General features: G+C 31.4%; 1 protein-coding gene across 2 annotated transcripts; it reads right to left on the reverse strand.

Moving 5' to 3' along the window:
- On the reverse strand, positions 1-26335 carry LOC127702452 (uncharacterized). 2 transcript variants are annotated; one of them, XM_052206655.1, is made up of 16 exons: positions 26232-26335; positions 24931-25263; positions 22152-22433; positions 20612-20884; positions 19837-20127; positions 18836-19126; positions 18121-18396; positions 16665-16952; positions 15894-16214; positions 14190-14285; positions 12701-12734; positions 10693-10769; positions 8983-10241; positions 6328-6431; positions 1869-1923; positions 1-1369 (listed from the first exon to the last, which is right to left on the reverse strand). In XM_052206655.1, exons 1-13 carry the CDS (start codon positions 26272-26274, stop codon positions 10156-10158), a joined length of 2691 nt encoding a protein of 896 aa, XP_052062615.1. In that variant the 5' UTR covers positions 26275-26335; the 3' UTR covers positions 1-1369; positions 1869-1923; positions 6328-6431; positions 8983-10155. The 2 variants fall into 2 exon arrangements, with proteins under 2 accessions (XP_052062615.1, XP_052062616.1); XM_052206656.1 differs by lacking the exon at positions 1-1369 and adding an exon at positions 1386-1405.

Raw genomic sequence — 26335 nt, forward strand, 5'->3', positions numbered from 1 at the left:
TAATAGATAAACATATATTTTATCATAAACATTAAAAAGGGACGAGAAATACAAATTAATATGAAATGAAAATAGATATATGATGCAAACATGTTTGATTGAAGAGAAAAACAATGTAAAGTTGAGTAAGATTTCGGAAAAAGGTGACTATTTAAAAATAACTTTGTATACCAAACAAATCTTGATACTACATCGGGTGAAAAAAATCGTTAAGTTCATTCTCTGATTGAAGAAAAATCTTGCTGAATAACACTATTGATTTCTCATTTACAAAAGTATGATTGAACGAGTATCTAGCATCCAAATAATTAATTTACCGACGTTGTAGTAGGGGGTTCACCTGGCTTATGGGAGATAAAATCAGTAAAGTGTTTGTAATAGACAGTTTCATTGATAACTATTCAGCATTCTTGTGATTCAGATTTTAAATGATCTGTGTTTATAAGAAGGTTAGAATATATGTTTGAAATGGTTTGACACAAACGTACCAGTGATTTTCAGAGTTATGTCCCTTAGCTACGCATATCAAGTGAAATCATCTATAAATCAATAGCGAACAACAAATTAAGAAACTCGTCCAATATAACAGGAAGAACCAATGGTAAAAACTACAACAGCAAGCACTGATATATAATGAGATAATAACATTTTAATGGTATTTGCAAACGAAGTGTAATTTGAAAAATAAAACAACAAAAATATGTAACTATTTTACAATGAAATGATTTGAGAATGTGCAGAAATCATAAGGAAAAAGTTTCTTTGTTATTTTTTCGTCTCATAACAGAAAAATGATTGATGGTCAGTGATATTTGGAGTATTAAAATCAAATATTTCAGGCACGAATCACTTTATCATGTTTAAGTGGTTGGAATTTTTCGGCAGCGATTTTTCGTGCTTGTGAGGAAGACAAAAAATTGCTTTTTTAAATCAATTTGAAAGTAAAGATAGGATGTTTTTAAAATCAGTTTCATTATTGATGCAATCCTTGCATAGAACTATGTTTAAAAAGTTAACTACGTTTTTTATTATAAATGATAAACAGATACATTTTAATGATACACCAAAGAAATGCAATAAAAAATCTACGAAGTTAATGCTATGTACAGAATATATACAGATGAGTTTTCTATTTTCTAACTTCACGAAATGAAGCACGTGTCATTTGATTCTGCTCCCAACAGATTCAATCCCCATTCAATAGGCGCTTCTTGAAGGTCACTCACGCAGATGTTTGTAGCGTTTGGTGAGGCAACGGTATTGTTAGCTGCAGGTAGGGTGCCATTGTTGGAACCAGATCCACCTATCCATTGGTAAAATCCTCTGTCGTTGTTAAATACAGTGCCAACAAGTATATCATCATTGATATCTAAAAAGGACAAACAAAGTATATCATCATTGATATCTAAAAAGGACAAACAGTTATATATTAATCACAATTTGATTGCAATTCAGACCGTTTCCACGCTTCCCTTACAATGATCCAAAAACACTCCGTTCTACTTTCTGTTTTAACTACTATTAAATAAACCAATGAAATTTCTGCCTTCAAGTTTTTTGAAGGTGTGCATCATTACAGCAAAACTCGGAGGACCCTGAAAGATTGTTTAATCAGAAAGTAGAACGGATCGTTGGCAGATATTTGTAAGCAAAGCGTGGACAAAGAAGCTGTATGTTAATCAAATTGTATAAATCACATTCTTCGCGATATACAAACGATAATATAGATTTTCTAAAAGGGAGTTCTAGGAAGCTCCACTTAAAATAAGGGGTTTCCAGACTTAATTTTGTAGATGTTTTACGTGATTTTTTTTTTATTTCGATAAAAGGCAAGGCTCTAGATCCCTTATCGTCCAGTATTAATTTACCTTGAATCTGTCTGATTTTCTGAAAATACTCATCAACTTCGTTGGTACCGGCCTCCTGAAATTATATAGTAAAATTGCTAGTAATATAAAAAGGCAAAGAAAATGTTCACAAGGCGAAAAAGATATATACGAGAAGTCGTTGGCATCGAAAGCAAAAACCATGCAAAACAGTTTGGTATTCTGTGAAAATTTAAAGTTTAATCTAAACGAACAGTATCAAACCTAAGGGTGGCAATTTCATTTCACTTTCAAAAAGTGGGGGACTATGTTTTTGTTTTTGCCCCTCCCCTTTTTGACAAAAACTTTTGAATATAGAAAATGAAAACGAAAGAGGACACTGACTAACTTCTAGACTATTAGAATATAGAACACGTTTATTCACTTGTCACTTTCAAAAGTTTGCCCCTCCCCCTACTTTTCAGTCTACTCCTACGCCACTGGTATATGTAAATACACACTTAAATACATGTTGTTTTCCGTATTGTGATAATCATCTTGGTTTCATACTATGTAACAAGAAAAGACAGACGATACTGAGCACTTTACTCTTTAATAACATTAAATCAATGTCAATAGGATGATTTATTTAAGTGTCTAGACTGTACAGTTTAAACTAATAAGGCTCTGATTCCCCCAGGCAAAGTTGACCTTAGATGGATTTGGTCATTATTTTTAGAACCTTTTTGGTCATATAGCTCTTCAGCTGTTTCGTTTCTTAAACATCTTTGGCTTTTAAATATTCGACTTTGAGCGTTCCGGATGAAGTTAAGTCCAGAAAAGCGCTTCGGATGTATGCAATATAAAAAGTGTTGTTTTCATTTTTTATAACGTTTTTCTAAAAGTTTTGTTTAACAGATCTTATTCACCATGCAGTGCAAACAAGTGTCTTCATTGAAAAAGTGTCATAGTTTGTAAATAAATGGCATACTGTTTGGCAAAAAATTGGCATCTATAGTTTCAATATTGATTTTCAGACATCCATTAATTTACTTTTTATGTAAATGAAAAGAGACGTGGGATACACCAATGCGACAGCAATCTAATATGGACAAAAATGAATGAAATAACAGGTCAACATATGGTCTCCAGTGATAGCTATAGTTGTCTGTACTATATATATAAATAAGGAGATGTGGTATGATTACCATGCAATGATACAACTATCCACCAAAATTCAAATGAAGTGGATGTAAGCAATATTAGGCAACCGTACGGCCCTCAACAATGAGAAAAACCCATACCGTATAGTGGGCTATAAAAGGCCCCGACATGAAAAATATGAAACAATTCAAATGAGAAAAACTAACGGCCTAATTTTTACAAAACAATTTACGAAAAACAAACAAGACAGACATGAACCAACGACAACTACTGCACTACAGTCTGCTCACTTGGGACAGGCACATAAAGAATGTGGCGGGGTGAAACATGTTTGAAGGCGCCAATCCTCCCCTAACCTGGGACAGTGGTGTGACCATTTTTCTAAGGGTTGGGATATTGAATATGAAGTTTAAAAACGCAAGACCATAAACATTTGACCGGACATGAACAGTTATTTAGGAATCGATAGCAGTGTCAATTAAATGTGACTACAAAATTTCAAGGGTAGACAAATCTAAATGTCTGACGAAATGTAAAATAAAATGCTTTTTGGGAATTTGAAAATTGTTTGTGGATCTATGTAGGCGTTTACATCATTAATTCAACATGTTTAAAGTAGGAACTTAATACGCCTCTTATTCATAGATCTGATAGCTAAGAAGAAAAATTATTATGAAGTTTTCGCAGTACTAGGCAACACGCATAAACATTTAGTTTTCAAATTTAAAATGCTGTTTTATATATTTCAAATCAATATTACTTTTAATAATAGATGAAATAAAAACATAAAGCACGACGTTAGCATCACTTTAAAAGTTATTTTGATATCGACAAATATATTTGAGTTAATCATCATTGTAGATAAGAACCATATATATATACAAAATGTATCCATTTCACAATTAAAAAAAACAGTACTTTAATTTTGTTAAGCGGTATGGAATGTTTGAATGATAACTCAATTGATATACCAATTCTTTTGAAAAGTTGAAGGACGTATTTCAATAAGTGAAGGAGCCCCTAGAGCTGAGTCAGATAAAGATTCAGGTTTTTGTTATCTGAAACAAAAAAAAGATTTCTAATTATGAGTTTGAATGTTCCTTTGGTATCTTTCGACTCTCTATTCTAAAGTTTGAACAGTAATCTTGCCTGTTTAAAAAAATGTAAAGCAATATACCTTTGTTTAAAATCAAAGATGACAATTGGATCCTCGCAACTATTGTAAAAATACTCTTTTGTCAACACTTGGTAAACTATTTTCCTCCTTACTGCATAAGCCTTTGCGAATATAAATTACTCGAAGGTAACGTTACATGAACGGAACATTCTTTCGAGATATACAGAAGTTGTATGATAATGCATTGAATGCAAAATCACCTACGAATTCACAATTACATGGGTCCGACAATCCTTTGCGAACTGGGAATAAGACCGGGAAAAACTCTTTCCATCTCTCGTATTAGTTATTTTTGAAATAGAAATAATATAGTATTGAATTCTTTTCATCTGAAATCTTTATGTAAGGTAAATATATATAATAACTATATATATTTATATAGGCTGATGATACTGTTATATTTTTACAACAGGTTTTATTTATACAGTCTATGTCGGATGAATATGCAATATAATGTAAATATTGGCATTTGAAAATCATTATTAATAAGACTTTTCTAAAGAAAATATTTCAGATGGATTGACATTGCTTTTGAGCAAAATGAAACAGTGAAGGAATACAAATATTTAAGATTTTGTTCAGGTAAAGTGGATCATTTCCTTCCACAATGATATACTAAAAGGAACATGCAAAGAAAGATATGTATGGTATTCTGAGAATAGATTTGTTTTTTTATAGGTTATTTGAAAAGATTGAAACGGCATCAGAAGTAATTGACTTCGATAACTTAGATTATTAGAATAGGTGCATTGTAAGTTTTGATCTATGCTATTTGCATCTTACTGCCAACTGTAAGTTAAGTAGTCTATTCAGAAGTTGGCACACGAGAAGAATTATAAATGGTAAATAAGTCGTCTCATAGTTTGATAAATTGCTTTTAATTTACTAAAACAATTATTTGAAACAAAGTGGATAATGTGAATGAAAACTATTTTAGATTTTCAATGTCAAATATTTGGCATATAGGAATAATTGAAAAGTCGACAAATGGGTGGTAAAAGTGATCATAAATTAAAAAAAATATGCTTTTATTTTACCATATAATTTTTTATATAACCATGTATTTTGTTTCCAATTTTATTCGTTGAAGTAATCACTTGACAGTTGAGACGAAAATATGGAATGAATCTGCAACAAATGAAAGAAAATACAACATCTGTGAATCAAATGACATCGGTGACGAATACCACTACATTATGCCTAGTACTGTTCAAATAGTGATATAATTTTTTCCAACTGATTATTATTGTTCAAACCTAAATACCTAAAAACGCGGTAGATTATTTAATTCTTCAAACAACGTTGTACTTGAAAACTTTAGATTAAGGAAATATATAACCACAAAAGGTAGTCATCCAAGCTATTTCTTTGGTTTTTGTACATTATTCACAAATGTATGTAGTATATGTATTGTATTATACCCCGCGGTAAAGTTAATTCAGTTATTTGATTAAATTGAATAGAAATTTATATATAGAAGAAGTGGATATATATGAAACTGGAGCCCCATGATATATGAAAGGTGTAAGAAAGTGTTGTCTTTTATTTGATTGACGTAACATTATTTGCAGTTTAGATCTGCCTTTACCTAAACGTTTACATTCACACATAACATAACAGTTAAAGCTTAGCACGAGAACGAGAGAAAGTAGACTAGTCTGGAAAGGGTACACAATTTATCGATATGAATGCCGTTAATTTGTTCAAAAGTTCAACCACACTGTATCAGTTTATAATAGTTCTGTTAAAGTTATAGAACAGAAAAAAAGTTGGATATGAAATTTTCCAAGGGCTGTTATTTCTGTGAAAAGTAGGTCAACTAGAACGAAACTCGATCCGTAAGTCATCATTATAGTTACACTAATGTTCAAAGCAAAATAAAAAATGTCCGGACAACTGTTTAATTTCAAAAGCACTGACGTGCGGACGAAGAAAACACTATATGCACTGACCACTAACACTTATGCAAACTGGAAAGGGGTGATAGAAATGAACACTACTGATACACAACTATAGATATGGCCATCAATGTGGATTAGGCATTAGTTGTGAATCGCAATCTTTTTGCCACACAAACAAGATATGTCAGATACATACTTAGAAAATGACATGTAAACATTAACTGCGAGTAAAGTTAGCAGGTGATATTTGCATGAATATCATTACAAAATACGAACTTACCGGCTCTACAACTGTCCAGTTTACGTCGAAATAGCTATCAAAGAAACAAGTCTTCTCTCCAGCTAATATAATCCATCCTTCAAAACATGAGTCCTGCAGTCCATCTGAAATAAAATCGTAGTCTACAAAATTTTCCAAAATGACACATATTAGAATACGAAAGTAGGAGATACGCAAGCTTTTATATCAAAATATAATATTTTTTTGCATTTATTTCAATATTATTAGTTAACATATGTATCATTATATACTTAAAAACCCACGTTGCGAGTTTTCTCCTAGTATCGGAATTCATACTTCATAAGTGTTATTTTCATTTTGGAATAGTCTTAATAGGACGAAGCTTCCGTTCCATGGGATGCTTATCTTGTCAACACACTATGTTTCTCTCCGTTTTGAGGTTATGTGTATCTGCTTATACCAGACGTGTCACGCTTCATCTTTTTTTGGTAAAGTTTCTATCTATTGTTTGTAAAGTTTACTTTAAAATTTTAATTTCTGACATATACTCCAAAAGTGATGTGATCTGTTTTTTCTATGTGGTATATTTGGCGTTTCTTATAATATTTATGCAACAACCATGTTTCTTCTGCTAGCGATCTTCAACAAATTAAAATTTATCAACAATCATTGTTTGAATTTCCAATTATAATATTTTGGAGCACAATCGTTACGATATTAATCTTTAATAACTATTTCGTCTTTTGTAGGGTTTAATGTTAAGAAATGATTTATATTTTTTGTCTTTTCTAACAAAACCACAAGCGAAGCAGAAGAAGGTTGTCACATAAACACTAGTTGTGCGTATGCCAGTCATGTGTAATATTCGTTTTATTTCAAATTATGTTTTAAAAAAGTAAATAAAATGTTTTAGCACAGCTTACACATAGTTAAGTATTTAAAAAAATCCTACAACAATATCAATAAGTCCTACTTTTTATATATGATGGACATTGTCAGTGTTTTCATGGTATTTTTCAAATAATACAACGTAACGTTTTAAGCAATCGTATAATTATTGAGACAGCATTTACAAGCGCTGCCATATGTGTACATATTTATGAACAGGGGCGTAGCTACCTCCTTAATGAAGTGGAATCACAAACTAAAGGGCGAGGGTTCTGGGGCCGCCTTATTCCCCCAGGAGGTCCAGGGCAAAGCCCTGGTAGGGGGACTAGGGAGGCAAAGCCCCCAAAAGCTCCGCATATATAGCGTTTCAAAACAATCCCAACCGTAATAAAACTTGGTCATCTTTGTTGTGTTTTTTTTAGGGCAACTATTTGTTCAACTTCGAATCGAATGAAATAAACATTGTCGTTTTCGTTTTTTGTACGCTGTGAGAGCTTTTAAAATCACGGAGATTTGTTCCATATGCTAGTATTTGTATTGAGCAAATTAGATGTATAAAAAACAAACAATAGACATAAACACAATTCTATATGTGGAGTTTCTGTTAGCATAAACATCATTGGATACCAAATACTTGGTGGACACATACTCCAATATACTGCTTAACATATGTATTTAGATGTTTTAAAATTTTTGTGGTTAAACTCTACAAGAGAGAGATAGGAATTTCTAATTTTACGCAGTTAAGAATTCTCGATGTTGAAATTAATGAACTTTTTCAGAGGGAATGGTACTTTGATGACGATCTTTTATGATCTGCGTTTGTTAATTATCCAGCTAATTAATATACTCGGACAGAAAATTCATTATAAAATTGAATAACCAAATAGTCCAGTAAAACGAGTTAGAATTAACAATCTATCTAAATGCCTTCACAATCAACTATTCGAATAGCCGGCCCATATAGAAACTATTTCGAATTATCGAATCTATATACAAGATGGTTTATTTTGTAAAATAGATAAAAACGTAATGCATGTACTGGAAAATGTGTACTTTTTTTTATAATGACAGCAGTTCCAACTTCTCAACTGCAAGTATACGGAAACTATTGATTGATTGAATGGTTATTAATGTCCCGTAGCAAATATTACATGCACACCAGGACGAGAATACGTTGACGTGATGTTGTCAAGACCTACATACTTGGTCAGTTTTGAACTAGTTCACAAAGTAACTGTAATTTTCCCCGGATCGATACGAGTTGAAGAGTCTTCGTTCTAGTAATTTGTGTGCTTTGGGGCGAAGCGAAAAATAATAATTTTCAATTTTTTTGTTAACCCTAAAGGGATGATGTTTTTTTTTGCACCCAAGGCGAATATACGTTATGGTGGTGGTACCAGCAACTATGTACTAGGTGGTATTTTCTAAATAATGCCCGTAATATAAAAAGTTCCGCTAAGTTTACACCAGTTGTATGTATTTATCGTACATATACATGTCTTAAAGGATTAAAAATTTTGCTGCATGTGTATTCCTCTTGCTTTTATTCTTTGCGTAGTTTTTAAAATTCATACATAGAAAGATCAATTCCTATATGTTAATTTTGTCCCTCTCTCTCTCTCTCTCTCTGTTTTTTTTTGTGTGAAAATGACGTGGATGCACGTGCTGTCGTGCCTCCGAGTAGCTACGCCCCTGATGAAGAACAATGCAAGATTTGTTTTTAAAAATATCCGATACATTTAAAAAAAAAAGTAATTTCCCTTTAAAGTGTAGATACATGAGTAAATAGTCTATAGAACTTACTACCAAGAGAGCTTGTTGTACTTCCCGAGGTACAATTTGCACATTTCTTCTGAAGTATAAAATGTATCATCATCATCAACAGTATTCCCACTATATATCCAACCAGCATTGCAGCAAGGACGTCTCTTTGTCGTATGTTCTTCTTCTTAGGATCATTTGTTTTGCTTGGATCCTCTAAAGAACGTGACGTTTCTCCGACTTTCTTAGTGCCCATCATTCTCCTTTAAAACTTTTTAAAAATGTTCTAAAAGATTTCTGTTCAAAGAATAAATTATTCAAAGAAATCAATTATAAAGAGTAGAATTACATTACACAATCAATTTCTTTCCAATCTTGTCTATAAAAGGTTTGTAAAATCAGTAGAGTGTAATAAGATTTTAAAACATATGATCTCTGTATACTAGAATATTCTAGTTAAACAAAAATTAAAGTTAAAACAAATGCACAAATATCTTTAGTTTTCCATAATGGAAATCAACAAAAAAAATGATACAACATATCTTTTACAGTAAATGCGTTTCCTTAAACAATGATACAGCTAATGCATATTTGCAAATATTGTAAAATTTACACTTCACAATCGATCTTATCCTATATAGTACTATGTTCACTTAGACTTGTACAGAGAGACAATGCACAATCTAATGATACCAAATAAGGATAAAGTTATATATATATACTTGTGAAACCAAGTTTAATCCCCCATTTTCTACACAAGGAAATGCCTGTACCATGTCAGGAATATGACAGTTGTTTTCCATTCGTTTGATGTGTTTGAGCTTTTGATTTTTCCATTTGATAAAGGACTTTCTGTTTTGAATTTTCCTTCGAGTTCGGTATTTTTGCTATTTTACTTTCTATTACCATCTTACATTTTTAATATTTAATATACCATATTAGAATGAATAGATTAAAAAAGTCTTACGTTTCAGATGTTTCGTATATAAATTTGTGCGTTTATGAAAATTGAAAAATTAGCACATTTTCATAATAAAACATTAAACATATGATTTCATTCCTAAAAGTAAACAACAATATAAAAATGACACACATGTATCTAGAATGAATGTTAATGATACAATGATTATAAATATAATTTTGATAACTAGCTTCAAGGTTTTTTTTTTTTCAATTATGTACAACAACAATATATTTCACTTTTGTGCAGGATCATCAGTTTCTATCAAATGGAATCTGCTCATAGTTACTGTCTGTCAATGTATCTCTGTTATGTCCTGTGTTTCCTTCATCTGCTTGCCCTGAAACAACACCATATACATTAACATACATATATATAATTAATCCTAATAGTAATTGCTAACTCTCACAAAACATTCAAATTAACGTTCGCTCAAGGGATTTTTGCAATTTTGAAAGACCTACTTTATAACAGGACTATTTAAATACACCTCATCGCGGTTTGTCCACCATTTCTGGCTGTCATAGACTTTCCCGTAAAATTTTGATGTCATAGCATAAAATGTCTGACGCAACAATGCAAAAATGATTGTTGTATGACGTCAATAGTTCAAGCTTAAAAAATTCTCGGGTCAAGTGTCGCAGATTACGAAATAACGATAAGGTTTACTGCCCTTTTTGCCTTTCAATTTTTAAGGTCATTATATCATGTCTTTTACTTCTATGAATTAAACTTTCTTAAATGTAAATAAAGAAGGTATTCTATTTAAATATAAATAAGATAAGTCATACTTATATTTGCAATAACCATTCCAACTTCTTCATAGAACTGGGTATCAATTCGTCTTCTGGCTACAGTACTATTCAGACTAAAAATAATATATCAAATCATATTAATATAACATAAACATATTTTCAATAACATTGATATCTTACAGGATCAAACTCAAACATCGAGCGGGATGATGATTTCAATGTAGAAGCCGTACTTAACTGGAAAATATTGAGTCTTGGATCACTTTCTGAAGCATTTGAAGTCTTTTTTTGTGCATGCGAGTAACACAACCTATAGTTTTGTTCAAAAGTTTATTTCTGAATTGATTTTTCCATTTCGTTATTGCGCCATTTTCATTTGGCTATCGTGTTTTATGTCCTTCATCGACCAATGATCACTGATTACCATTTGATATCTTCTATTCTCTGTACGACATAGAACGATTTACAGCTAATCACGTAGTCAATTTTTACATACACTTGGCTTTCAATTCTTTTCTTTTTTAAGTTTTAGCATTCTTGATCAAGGTAAATCCAGAAAAGCTTTTCAGACACACCCCACATTTATAAAGTCTTATTGTCATATTTATCGTCAAACTTTAGCCCTTGAGGGTTGATATTTTTGTATTATTTTCTTGAAAATACGTTCAATTGATTGTATTTTATTAATTATTTCTCAAAGGTGGATTTTCCTCCTGCAAGTTTTTAATGCTAAATTTATTACAGAACACATAGGTCATTTTTTGGTAAATGGTGTTCAGTTTGCGTCATATAAAGGGTTTTAAACGATAGATTTGTCGCCATTTCACATCCGACATATGATACTGATAAAGGATATTAGTTATAATAAATTGTTAATTAATATTTGTATAAATCACTCCTTGATTAACTGACTTTTGGCGTTGTTGTACAATCTTTATTTTTTCATTTTGTTTTACTATTTTAGTTTTCATATTAACAGTGCAACAACTTTATAAGAATGACCGTCAAATATTAACCAGACGTTTTCCCTTTACATTTTATTGAATTCAGATTTATTCTTTTATTATCAAATATTTGTGTAATGGCATAATTTGCTATATGATTAACAATATTATACCCTTTGACTTAATGATACTTCAGTGTTGGAGAGTATATTTCAAAATCCACAGATTAAGCGATACAGCAGATAACGCTTTTGGTGCAAGACCTGCTGACAGTGTTTTCATCCTAATCGTCTTACGAGATTTGGACATTGGTAAACTACTGTGGCATTATTTCATCCCGTTTTTGGTGCGATTCGTGTTGCTAGATATTTAGTTTTCTGTTAATTATTTTGTGGATGGCTATTGTTTCATGCTCTTTTTCCTTTTGTCATTGTGTTGTCTGTTTCTTTTGACTTATGTGTTTTGATTGTCCCATTAGTATCTTTTTCCCCTTTTCGATTTACGAGATTTGAACATAGGTTAATAACAGTCGCCTTAATTTATAAATACTTTTCAGATCTCGCTTTCAATGTGTGAGCATTGTTTGATACGGTATTACTTATATCAATTTTTCGGATTTCTATTATAACGATATTATATAGTTGCGTGATTTTTTTTATACTGACTTGTAACTGCACATACTGTTATACCGTATCATTACACTAATCGAGACCAAAAAGGAGCGGATATAGATCATGTTCATGTGCCTGTTTCAATTCGGAACATCTTCAGTGGTTGTCGTTATAACATTAAAAGTACTAATTTTAATGCACAGAATGTATTCTGACAATTAACGTCTCTTCAGTGACGATCTGAGCCAAATATTTGAAAATTCAATTGAAGCTATAGCTTCAAATAGTAAATTTATTAATAATGCCAAATATTTGATAGTTTGTGTTAAACTGCATAAACTGACATATTGTTTTGTCACAGTATGTTCATCTCTTGATGTCTTTTTATGTCATTGGGATGGTGCTCCCGACATGTACACATATCTCTTTTATCTTTTGTAATTGCTTTCATATCCTAATTATTTTTATCTTTGACATATAGTTAGTTACCTCTTCTTGATTTGCCAGAATTTGTCTTTTGTACCTATAAATTAAGTAAACTATTTCTTAAAATACTAAATTGTACAATACAGAACAGTCACAAACAAATTTTTCGGTATTCACTACAATTTGATTAAACTTCACAGATTAGGTAATGACTAATAATTTCATTCCAATAGTTAAATGATAAAGAAAAATAGAAATTATAATTCTACAAAGAGAGATATTGGTATTGGAATTTCTATTTATTAAATGTATTTACTATAATTCAATGAAAATTTCTCAATCCAATCAGAAATTACCATTTCTTTGTACTTTTTGAATTCCAGGTGCGATTGTTAAGTTGACGCAATTCATTGGAATGATTTCAATTTCACATTTTTAAGTGAAATTTTTTAATTTAAAAATGCGTTCTCATATGATTTGGTATAATGATACGATGTTATAATTTCTGTAATTATGTAAAAGTTTTCCATTTTATATACATATCATACATTTAATGTAATATTGTGCTCTATAGTATTGAGAAATGAGTCTTAAACTATCAACTTGAATTGAATTACGATATTTTTCATTTCTATTTCATAAGAGTATATTCGCAACATATAGTTTTGTGCAATCAATCAATAATAAGACAATAATTCTATATCGATATGGTAGCGCAGGGTGCGAATGACACAAAAGTTTGTTGAAATGTAGCATTAAACAGCAACAGACGAATTGAAAAATCAGGTATCTAATGAAAGTTATTCGTAGTTATGTTCGTATAAAATATTTCTAATATATCGATAAAGAAATACGATTTAATAGGAACTGAAGAGACAGCAGAGAAAAACAGATTTTTTCCTGTCTCATATTCAAAAATAGTAACGCTAAAACTTACCCATGCTCCCAAAACTTTGAAATCATAAGCAATTTTGGTCGAAATTCCTAACACTCCAACGATTCAGACCACTGGGAAGATTAATCTAAACAAACTTCCAATATGTGAAAAGGTCAATCTTTTGCTGTTGGCAACTTAAGATAAATTTGATCTTTAATTAAGAAGGCAAATATACCACTTATTACTGAATGAAGATATCCTGTTAAGTTTCATTCTAATCATAAATAAACTGTAGAAACTACTGTGCTATAAACGCTTGTGACAGACAAACAGTGAGTAAAGAGTTTGTGTGTGCCATATTTTGTTGGGGAAAACTCTTGGAAATAGAAAAGCAAATCAAATTAGCCTCTCATTGCCGGACGAATCCATGGACTTGCTTACTGATATTAAAATACCGAAAAAAATATAAGGAGAAGTAATAGCACAGTTCCAACAATGGAAAATACTTCAACAACACAACACAAATATCATATGACCATCAGGAAATTACTTAGACACTTTCGGTTTGCAACATGGATTGTGATTTTGCATTTGACATGTCTTATGTAGAGAAAATGCGCGTCTGGTGTACTAAATTACAAGCATTGTTTATTTCATAAATCAGTGTTTACATACCCTTGGTTGCTCTGCATATTGTTATGATCAGTCCTGCTATGAAAATTCCTGATGCTATTATCAGTGAGAGTATTAACACTTTGCGCACTGTGTTATCTAATAAAGAAATACATATAGAAATAAGAAGATGTGGTATGAGTGCCAATGAGACAACACTCCATCCAAGTCACAATGTGTAAAAAGTTAACAATTATAGGTCAAAGTACGGCCTTCAACACCGAGCCTTGGCTCACACCGAACAGAAAGCTATAAAGGGCCCCAAATGACTAGTGTAAAACAATTCAAACAGGAAAACCAACGGTCTAGTCTATATAAAAAACGAGAAACGAGAAACACTTATGAACCACATCAACAAATGACAACCACTGAACAACAGGTTCCTGACTTAGGACAGGTGCAAACAAATGCAGCGGGTTTAAACGTTTAAACAGGCACCAACCTTCGTCCTAACATGAAATAGTAGTGTAACATTACAACATAGAAAGACACACTATAAAATATATATTGAAATGGCTTAACTCGACCAAAAAGACATATCAACAAAAACAAGTAAACATACACTGAACGAATAAATTTGATCTATGGCACAATATAAATACAATATTAATAAAAAAGGGGATGTAAAACAATGTCAAAAAGACAACTATAACCTGGGACAAAATGGCGTTAAATAAAATAGCGTACACATGTAAATTTAAATATAATAGTTTTGTTGTTAGGAGTATGGAAATATTTTGTCGACTTTAGTTTTTCATCTGAGCATTTTCAATTTTATTGTAGCAACATCGAAGCAACATATTAATATGGAATATAAACTAGTATCTCCAAGTTGCTACAGTGTTATGAGGTTTGCGTTTCTAACATTCCCATTAATGATTCCCTATACAGAGGTTTGCTACCTAGAAGGAAGCTACAGTCATTGAATGGCGTGAATTAACCACTTACAGTTATACCATACACTAAAACACAATACATAATGCACCAATACACCTTACAGAATTACACAATACACTATTCCCCATACACATACTAAATTTGAACTATTTAAATTATACACACAGTGTAACGTGTTTGAGGTAATTGAAAATTTCAATATACATTTATTCTAAAATGAACTTAAAATAAACTATAAAACATTCCTCATGCATCATACACAATTACAACCATACCAGTACACTTTTTTTATAAGGAAGTTTACACAACTCTTGAAAAGACACAACACTCTAAAAGTTGAGGCATCCTCTTCGCAAGTTTTAACTCACGCCACTATGATTTGTTTAAACGTTGTTGAATATCTCTGCAATAGATGACGATGATATGATGTTCAATAATCGTAGAAACAATCACTCCTCTTCTTCTACCCCTCTTTTGTTTTTACATCACATGAGTTCATTCCGGTATTTAAAGAAGTTTGTGTTGGCGAATCAATAGGTTTGTCTATTAAGAAATTTAAACTGTTGGTTTGTATTTTTGTGTCTGTGGTTGAACAACACACGCCACAATAACCATATTAATTAAGAACAGACAATAAGAAATTGTTCTTTTGTTTGACATTATAAAATATAGTCATTTACAAAAGCAAATCAAAGAACGACTAGGAATTAAAAAGAGTACAAGCAAATTGTATGTTGCTTATGCAGTCACATGTCGAAAATGTAAAAATGTAGGATAACAAACTTTCCAAAACATCAATCATATACTCACCATTTTCTTTAAAAGTATGAGATGTTGAGAAGTCTGCAGTTTTCACAGTAAAGCGGTATATAGATGTTTCTACATCACATCCTGGTTTCAGATGAAGTGTTGCAATCTTTGCTTTAACTGGAACTTCAGTGTTATGCATATTTACATAATGAGTAGTTGGACTGACATTTGGTCTTTGACGTTCCGATGAATGTAACAATTTTCCATTTTTATACCAATTAATTGCCGGATTTTCATCAAAAGAATAAAAATGGACACTAAGTACACATTCTGCTTTTGAATTATCTTTTACAATAGAGCTGTTTACTATAACGGGTGGCCCTGAAATGAATAAGTAGGTTGTTGCATTGAAGTTGTCATGATGCATACTTAAGTCAATTATTGACGCCTGACAGAAAACAGTTATCTTAGAAAGGTTCGGGGATCTAAGATTTATCGATATCAAATACAAAAGGTCATAAAATGCCATTTTCTTATAGCACACTATAAGAGCTAATTTTTCATATTTTATTCTAAAGTATATCGTCTACTTTTCTTTCTTTTTACACAAAATTGGTTTTCTCTTATATAATCTATACAAAATCTGACAATTTTGCACAACCTGTAAATTGAAAAAAGCTCCATGACCCAAAGTCTTCATCATATTTTTAACATTATCATGATATAAACTAATTTTAGCAAAGCATTAAAAACCTATCGTTTTTTTTAATCCAGACCCCTTTCCCATCTGCCTTAAGATTGACAATTTATATATTAGAAATCTTCGTTAACCTGGCACATTAAGAAAAACAGTTGAATTAAAAACAGTTGTGTTCTTCCTTGAATCAGTTACGGTGCATGTGTAGTTCCCTATGTCTTCATATGTACAGAAAGGTATTTGGATAGACGTCTGTTTCCTTGATGAAAATCCATCACGTTGGCCTATTTCTACATCATTATAATGGTGAATCCACTTTCCAAAGTGAAAAACGTCTGGTAAGTTTTCGTCTTGACAGACGAGTTTTATCTCTGAATTACTTTCACACACGTCCTTTTCATATGATACATTATGTCCTTTGTCTGAAATTACAAAGACAGAACAAACCGAAATTGTCAGATGAAAAGTCCAGAGCCCACTTCAGAATAGAATTTTAATATACAAATATAAATGGAGATACTCCAAATGGAGATTATCAAAATAAAAAAAGGCAGATTACCAGACAAATATTCAATTGATGAAAATCAAATCATATAACAAATTCTGAAATTTTTATGCTTTTGTGCGCCTTTTGCGTTTTATGAAAAACATTTTTTTTTAATCTTATTAGGTTATCAATATTATATGAGATCAACACGTAAGCAGTCGTAAATAATTTTAAATATCTGGCCGACTTATTGCTTTTGTTATCAAGGGATTGGAAAACGAATTTAAATCATGTTTTTGTCTGTTTTGTTCACGTTTACTTTGATTTTTCATTCGATGTGGATAAAGTCTAAGAAATATTTAAAAAGAATTTACTTCATAAACTTTCACATGTATATTTTGTAATAATACGCATTTGAACCTGACTTTAATCTTATTTCTTTTATATTATTAAAGGTACTCCTATTTCTGTATTTTTCAAAACCTTTTTTCAGTCTGGTGACGAGTCTTTTGTAGACCAAACGCGCGTCTCGAGTACAAAATTTCAGTCCTGGAATCTATGATGAGTTTATTGAAGAACATTACACTGAACGATTATTTTATGGTGAAAACATTTTCCTTTTAAACATTGGAGGAGTTCTGTTTCTGCCTGTAGAACAAGGAGTTGGCGTCTACTATTGTGTAAATAAATATTCTTACACACTTTTGTTCAGACGTTTGAGTGATTTGGAGTACACCATATACAATAAATTCAATATTGTTGTTATTTTCTTGTAATATGCACAATTGTCATTGCACCGAGTGAATAACAATTCCCCAGAATCGTTATGGTTTTGTAAAATTTATTGTAATAAGTCATTTTATAAACTCTAAAACGTAAACGCTTCAATTTTATTGTTTAAGAAGATGTTCCGTTGAATTTTATTTCCGATAAGTTAAATCCAAATAATAAATGTTGAAATCACATTGTACGATTTTATGGTTAGACCTATAAGAAAGCAAAAACCGAAGTACTCTGTGTACAATTGGGTGATTCTTTGTCAATGTTTTCCTTCTTATGCTTGGATTATTATCTGGTATACTTGATAACTTGTAAACACTTACAAGGAACTATGTGAATCTGCAGTATTGACTCGCTTTCAGATTGATTGGAATTGCATCTACATTTAGTGCCATCATCCTTTATGTCGGCAATAAATTCAGTTCTAATAGATGCAGCATCGTTTACAATATCCTGTTTCATACTTGTTATATTATCACATGATAAGTCCAGATTACTCAGTTCTGATTGGGTGATATCGTAACATGTCATAGATGCCAGTTTACCATCTATAAATTGTTCATCCATTTTCAAAATTCGTGACATTTTGAAAATTACACCTGCAAAAAATGTTTCATTTAAAAAATTGAGCGTAAAGTATGAATTAGAATATATATGCTCAATGCGTTTTGCGAAAATATTAAAGGTCCATTCGATTCTAAATGAATGGGAAGGATATTTCATGATAACATCTGCAATAGTAATATTTGTCAATTCAAATACGGACAATGTCAAAATTGAACCTCGGTCCATCATACTAGCAGTGAACAACATAAGCGCCCATGCAAATGGCGTTTTGTCAAATAAAAAATGGTTGGAGAGAAGAAAACGGCATAGCCATCTATCGTTCATTCCGTTTTTTCTTTACTGAACTATATTCATACAGTCAAAATGCAAAAAAAAAAAAAAAAAAAAAACCAGAGGAAGATATACATGAACAGTATTTCTCCTTGTAAATTTATTCATAATTATACATGTTAGTGTTTTCCTATAATATACCTTTCATATCAAAGTAAAATTTCTCGGTAAAGATATCATTTGAAACAACCATTCCATAAATAGTACTTGACAGGCAATCCACAAGAAGAATGTTTGCTTGCTGTTTAGTGGTTGGTTTGTCTTTCCTTTCAGGACCGTTACTGTTTAATATGCTTTGTCGAAATTCAATCTGTTTGTTGCTTTCCCACAATGACTTTATTTCTATTTTTGGGAAGCTCTCAAACGTTGCAATAAGCATGCAACGTGTGTTGTTTACTTGTTTACTGTGAATTTTCTTCAGAGCGATTGGTCCTGTAATTAAACGAATGAAGATAGAATTCGATACAATGTACAACAAGTTAAAGATGAATAATGCGCTTTCGTTGCAATGTTAAAAAGCTTTTTAATGACAGTCTTTTTTTGAATGCCAGAAGGAGATATCTTAAATCACTCTCCTTATGTTTTTGAGAATTTTGCAGAATTTGAATTGATTTGTATTACTAACCCGACCGACGACATTTCTATTACGACGAACACCTTTTTTTCATTTATTGGTTTCATTATTATTCTAACAAATAACGTTGAGGATTAACATGGGCAACTCTTTTGTAGATGACTAACTACTTATGCTACATGTTTTTTGTTTTTATTCAGTATATAACGCAGTAAAAGTTTTGAAAAAAATAAAGATGGCATACTATTTTCATTATAGTGGATTTTACCTTTTGGACAGATATTTCATCCAAATCAGACATACAAAAATGAGAAGATGTGGTATGATTGTCAAATAAGACATCTTTTCACCAGTGAGCAACATATTTGTTTTCTTAATAACTAAAGAAAATTCATTGCATTTCATGTGCTGAGTTTAGAAATTAAAAAGGTTTATTGTAAAAACACAATTTTCACAGCACTTTCTTTATCGTTTAAATATCATGTATATAGGCCAAATGTGGACATACGCATTTTTATGTTTAAAACTTAATAAAAGTTTTCAGTTTGTAGAAAATATTGATACGTACCTTCTACTTTTAACTCTGTCGATGCATTTGCTACAACAGTATCATTTTTTCTTTCATCAACCACTGTGCAATAGTATGTCCCCATTTCTACGTAAGTGCTATTGCTGACTGTTAACACGGTTGTGGTATTTGAGCTAATTGATCCTTTAAGCTTTTTCTCTTCTTTTTCTTTCTTATATTGCCAGTTTCCAAATGCAAAGGGGTATTGCAAACCAGGTACAAGGCATGTCAGTGTTGTTGTGTTTCCAAAGACAACTTTGTAAAATGGCGATAACTCGAATGCTGGGTCATCTTCAAAAAAGATTGAGCATGTCGTAATATAAAATGTAGCTCATTCGCAATATTATTATCTTTTAGATATTTTGTTCCATTACTGAATGATTGAGTTCCTTTGTATTTATTTTCATATTCAACGTGCAAACAACTTTGAACAGTGCTTGGCCTTTCTAGCAGTTTATCACTTGCACAATTGAAGATAGCTTGTCTAAAATAAATATCCAATAATTTTTTTTTCGGTGAGGTTTGTGTTTATCGTAGCATAACATTCTTACTACCTATCATCTGCCTATATTTCTTGAAAGGTTGTTGTCGTTTTTTTAAGATTCTATATTCACGTGTTATTTTACTTAATTACACGCGTAGATAATAAAGATAATCAGATCGTGCTCGTTTATAGTTTTTAACCTGCGTGATTACAAAAAAACAAAATCGTACAAAAACAGATTTGTACTTATTTTTCCTTGAAATAAATATAATATATATTGGTTATACTTACATCGGTTGATAACCAGTTGAATATCAGAGCTCACATTGATGCTCATATCCTTCGACTGAGCTATGCATGTGCATTTTGTTCTGTACTTGTCTATATCAATTGTAACATTCAGATAAAGGCAAGTAACATTGTTAATTTGTTGTGATACGTATTCTCCATGACACTGAAAGGATAGATTAGTTCTAGGACTGTCTACTTTTCCAAAACAACACTTGAAATCTATGCTCTCTCCATCAACATACGGTCCAGGTGGTGATATTGTGGTAAAATTGTCTGTATTATATAAGTAGAAATAGAATAAAATATGATAATGTTTATTTTAGTTTCAATTAGTTCGGAGTTTTCAACAAAACTCAATATACATTATCATGTTTTTTACGCTTTGCTAAGACTCTTTTTTTATAGATTTGAAATTTGAACTGACTCTTTATCGAAAAAAAAAATATATACACTAGCATAAAACAAGAAGTTCCTAAAAGGGTTTACTTCAGATGATATTTACAACACGTTTCAAATTACCGTTGGAAGTTCATTATCTGACTTCAGGCGCTGATTATATAAACATATCTAAAGAGAACATTTAAATATCTCTTCCTTATATTGGATACCTCAATTTCATATGACCCTTTCTTAAAACTGATCTAAAAACAATTACAAGATGATATCCATCGGAGAGTGTTAGTCAAATATGACTTATTAGAAGTTCGGAAGATTCACTAGAGTGTTTCAAAACGTAGTCACTAATAAGTTTGCAAAAATATCGAAATATTTAACTTTTCTTCATTATATACTTGTTTATTATTTTTAATCCTCAACTGAAATCTTATTAAAAAAAAACTGTTTCTTTTATATAATTTCAACTCTTCCATTGTGTTGTCTATTTGTATTTGACTTATGGTTTTTTTTATTTCCCTTTCGTATCTTCTCCCTCTTTTATGAGGAAAGACGACAAACACCATTACTTAACAAATCTCCATCTCAAACTGATTGATCGAATGACAGTCTTTTTCTCTTAATTGGTATAGTGTCTTAAATTTCTAGTATAATTCTGCGATAGATCCCCAGCGCTCACTATGTAAAATTCAGGAGATGTGGTATTATTTTCCGTCAATGAGCTCGAGACAACTATACATAGTTAAAACGACAGTGTAACAACGAAACGTAAGAGCATTGACTACTGGGTAAAATTTAGGTAATACATAACGTATGAGGCGTGAATAATAGGACACGATTAGCTTGTCGAGGCACCTGGCTTCACTGCGTTTATATGGGTATCATGCCACTCCAAATGGTTTTGAACCCATATTTGTGGAGATCATGTCTTTCCGATGGTTTTGCACTCATATTTGTTTGATTGAACCTTGACCTATGGACTATGAATATCAGTATACTATCTCTATATCTAAGTCGATCTTTAATCAGATGATAATTTTAATCCTGGTTTCTATAATGAGTTTATCTCAATGATAGTATTTTCATCAAAACAAAACACTTGATTCATATTTAATACTTGTGTAAATATTTCATAACTAACGCAAACCTGAGTATATAATCGGGTAGAATGTTGTTTCCTGTTTATAGTTATTTTGTGATTGAATAACTACACATGTACAAACTGTATTCACCATGTGCGAGTCCATTCTCAATGAAAGGTAATATTCTACGACTTTGTCTAACTTCATTTTCTCCCTTCCGTTTTCACCATTACAAGAAAATATCATTCTTGGAACTGGATTCCCTCCAGTTGAACTACAAGTAAGGTTAACCTCCTGTGTAAGGTAGAATGGACCTTCCGGTTCAATGGTGGGTTTACCGGGAAAATCTGTCAATACATACATTATAAAATCAAACAAGTCTAAATTGAAACAACGCTCAAACCTATGATTGCGTTGGATAAAAACCGCAATTTTTATACGTGTGCAGGCAAGATAAATTTCTTGGTAGAGGGGTCTAAATACAGCACAAACAACATTTTCCAAAAGACCAAATGAGTGAAAAAGTATATTTTAACAGAACGCATTTGACTAGCAGGTCGAACAACTGATGTTATTAAACCCTTCTGACTGCCATTGGCGATTGCCAAAAAACAAATCACAAGATGTAACAAAATAGATCTAATCATTAATTTATTACCAGACAGAAAACAATAAACTTGCGGAAAAGATGGTATACCGCAAACATGAGGTGCAAAAATTAGTACACCATATCCGGATTTCGACAATTAATGTCTCTTCAGTGATGTTAGGAATCTAAACGATATTTGGAAGGCCATATTATTTACCTCAATTTAGGATAGACTCTTGAATTTTGAAAGAGTAAAAATAGGATGAACGGATCATATAAATCCGAAGGCAAATATAATACAAGCCCAAACGAAAAAATATAAACAAGTCTAAATTGAAAACAACGTTCAAACCTATGATTGCGTTGGATAAAAACCGCATTATAAAATCAAATACACACGCACACACATTGTCGTTAGGTCTTTAGATAATAACTCTTCGAGCGTTGTTTTCAAGCCCGAACTTCAAGTCAGAACAAATAGTGGTATGATGGCCAATGAGACAACTCTCCACAAGAGACCAAATGACACAGAAATTAACAACTATAGGTCACCGTACGGCCTTCAACAATTAGCAAAGCCCATACCGCATAACACATAGAAAGTAAAGCGACAATATAAAGTTACTGTTGGGGTTTTAAGTGCCTCGTTTATTTCAATGTCTAATCAATCCAATTATTCCGATTCAAATCAACTGTATTTCAGATTGTATAATTAAGCATCGCCGCGATATAGCCTTTTTGTGCTGATGCGGCGTAGAGCAACAAACAATCAATCAATCAATCATATAATTAAGCAAATACTTGCTGACATTTTAGTAATTCAAAATTTAGTTAAGCATTCAAAGATACTTTGAAAGAAAATACAATTGCAATAAGTCACGGTTACTGATAGCTGACAAAGTATTGAAATGACGTAGAAGTCACCAACTATAGGTCACCCATACCCTTATAGTAAGATATGAAAGGCCCCGACATGAGAAATGTAAACTTCTTTAAACGGGAAAACTTATGGCCTATTTTATGTACAAAACAATAAACGAAAAAAAGTATGAAACACAGCAATACACGAAAACCACTGGATTGCAGGTTACTGACTTCTGACATACTCAATATGGCTGGGTTCAACATGTTTGCAGGCGCTCAACCCTCCCCTAAACTAAGACAATTGAGTAACAGCACATCATAAGAACAAACTATAAACATGAGTTGAATAGGGCTAAATTCATTTGGTAGATACAAAGCAAAAACAACCACCAAAAACACTGAAGACTAAAAGTACAATACTCGCAGTTACAGTGGCTAGTTAAAAGCCAACAACAACTAATTAGAAAATCATGTATCCAAGATAAACATATCAATTAATACACATCCAATGGATTTAGTGTAAAGACATTCAGAGAAAACCATAATATTGTCTAATGCCAAAATAAAGATATCACTAGAATATCCATAGTTGTATATCAATGATATTTAGTTGTGTTAAAATTTATTGATAACAAAATCAATATTTATACCGATAAAAACAATAATTACAGATAAATTGATATCATTTTGTATTCAATAAGGGTTTGAGGCAGTGTTCTGTTATAAGTTAACATTTGAATGAGGAAAATCAAACTTTGACTTATGTTTTATCTACATTTAACAGTTCAGTATACGCTGGCCACTTCCTCAGACAAACAAACCTTTTTTTGAATGTGTTTATAACATATTTGATTTTTCTAATGACACATTAATTCTGGTCATAAGTTGTTGCAAGTTCATCCAAAAAGAAAACAGATTACAAACTAACTTAACTTCATCATTCTTTTGAGCTAAGAATATCGGTTAGAGCACACAATAAATAGAAATGAAACATCTGTGTTTATTTCAATTTTGCATATTTCTGTTTGCAAATATCGGTTTTAATGTGCTTTGAAATAGCACTTAACAGGACCCAAACTTTGGACTTCCTGTCACTAATTATTGTTTTTGAGTGAAAACATAATTTTAACAGTAACCTTTTTCATAGGGTCAATTAGATATTAGTATTTTAATTTTGAATCCTTCTTTCACCCTGAATGCATCATTTTAACATATTCGATTTATAAAATGTATTATAATGTTAGAATGAAACTCCTTACGCATTTAAGTATCTATATAACCTTGGCTTTAATGTTTTTGAGTTTTAGCGTTCCTAATGAATGTCAACCTTCAAGAATTACATAGTTTACACTAAATTGATCAATATTCGGTGAAATAATACATTTACTTACCTGATATTCGGATGGTGGTGGTTTTATTGATGACGTTTTGTGAAGACGACCGATAAGTACAGATCATTTGTCGCTGATCCGTAACATCAACATCGTACACATTAAGGGTGTACGTGCATTGAGTTGAATTACACGAAAACACATATCTTCTTCTGTACACAAATATTTCATTATCACATATTCCACTGAATAATTTTTCAGCATGCCCAAAAAATAGCAGAACACTTCCAGTTTCATTACATGGTCTAACAGAACACGTAATTGTAAGGTTATTTCCTGTCGGAACCAAGGTGCCATTGTTTGGTGACAAATCAAGCTCATGCTGTTCCAAGCCTACAATGGTACGCCAAATTAAATTCATATGAAAAAAGTACATTTGGCCAAATTAATAGAACAATAAGTTGTATTTATTCAATGCAGCTGCATACCTAGTATCACTGACTTAATATAAGAGGCCTATGTGAAACTTAAACAAGAACGCAAAGCAATAATTTCAACTAAATTAACCTTAATTGAAAGAACGTGGATAATATTATTCTTTCATTGACATGAGATGTGTTAATTCTAAAAGAGCTGTACTAATACTATGTAATGGGAGATTTTCTTAAGGAGATAACCATTTTCCTCGGAGTTCAGTATTTTTGTGATTTAACTTTTTGCTAGTTTCACGATTTCTATAAAATTGTGAAAAAATTACGGATTTCAATTTTATCTTTAAGGAAGACTAGAAAAACGTGAAAATAAAACATGTTGAACAGCTTTATTCTTTGAAATCTCAAAATGTAACCTCCACGGAAATAAACCACTTTTAAGTATCTTCACTAATGGTTTTTTTATAATTGTCATAATCACGAACTTCAACATAATAACTTAAAAGGTATGTAGCCAACTTTTAAGTACAGAAGTACTTAAAATAAATAATCACAATGGAAATAATATAATGAATGCTATCGCTATGGCATATTAAAAATCATTGACCAATCATTTAGAAACAAGTCTGTTAAACTGATCTTGCTTCATGCTGTAACAATGAAATATATGCAGTTCTAATAAAAGGGGAGTTTGAATATTCACCAGTTACAAAAGATTTGATAAAACTTGCCTTATCATATACCTTGATGTTAAGCGTTTTGAATAAAACTAACCTTATAAAAAACTATTGACCTAATTGACTGTGGAACATGTATAGTGCATCAGACAAACATTTAAATTTTTTTATTATATAAACCTTGAATTGATTGAATTGGCCATCTGATATAACAAATGGATTTTCAACTAAAGTCAATTTATTCATTACTCACCTTTGATTACGATAACTGTAAGTATAATTAACCTCATAACCATTTTTTTGTATGTATAATAAACTGTGCTTGATCAGTTAAAGTCTGCAGTTTTGATCATGCAT

The sequence above is a fragment of the Mytilus californianus genome, unplaced genomic scaffold, assembly GCF_021869535.1.
Source record: "Mytilus californianus isolate M0D057914Y unplaced genomic scaffold, xbMytCali1.0.p SCAF_5, whole genome shotgun sequence".
NCBI classification, from domain to species: Eukaryota; Metazoa; Mollusca; class Bivalvia; order Mytilida; family Mytilidae; genus Mytilus; species Mytilus californianus.

Excerpts from the sequence above, each read along its gene's own strand:
- LOC127702452 (XM_052206655.1), bottom strand. The coding sequence starts at position 26,274 with ATGGTTATGAGGTTAATTATACTTACAGTTATCGTAATCAAAG. Across the intron at positions 20,885-22,151 it reads CTACCCGATTATATACTCAG|ACAATTTTACCACAATATCA; the intron begins GTTTGCGTTAGT and ends TATATAATACAG. Across the intron at positions 14,286-15,893 it reads TCATACTTTTAAAGAAAATG|ATAACACAGTGCGCAAAGTG; the intron begins GTGAGTATATGA and ends TTTCTTTATTAG.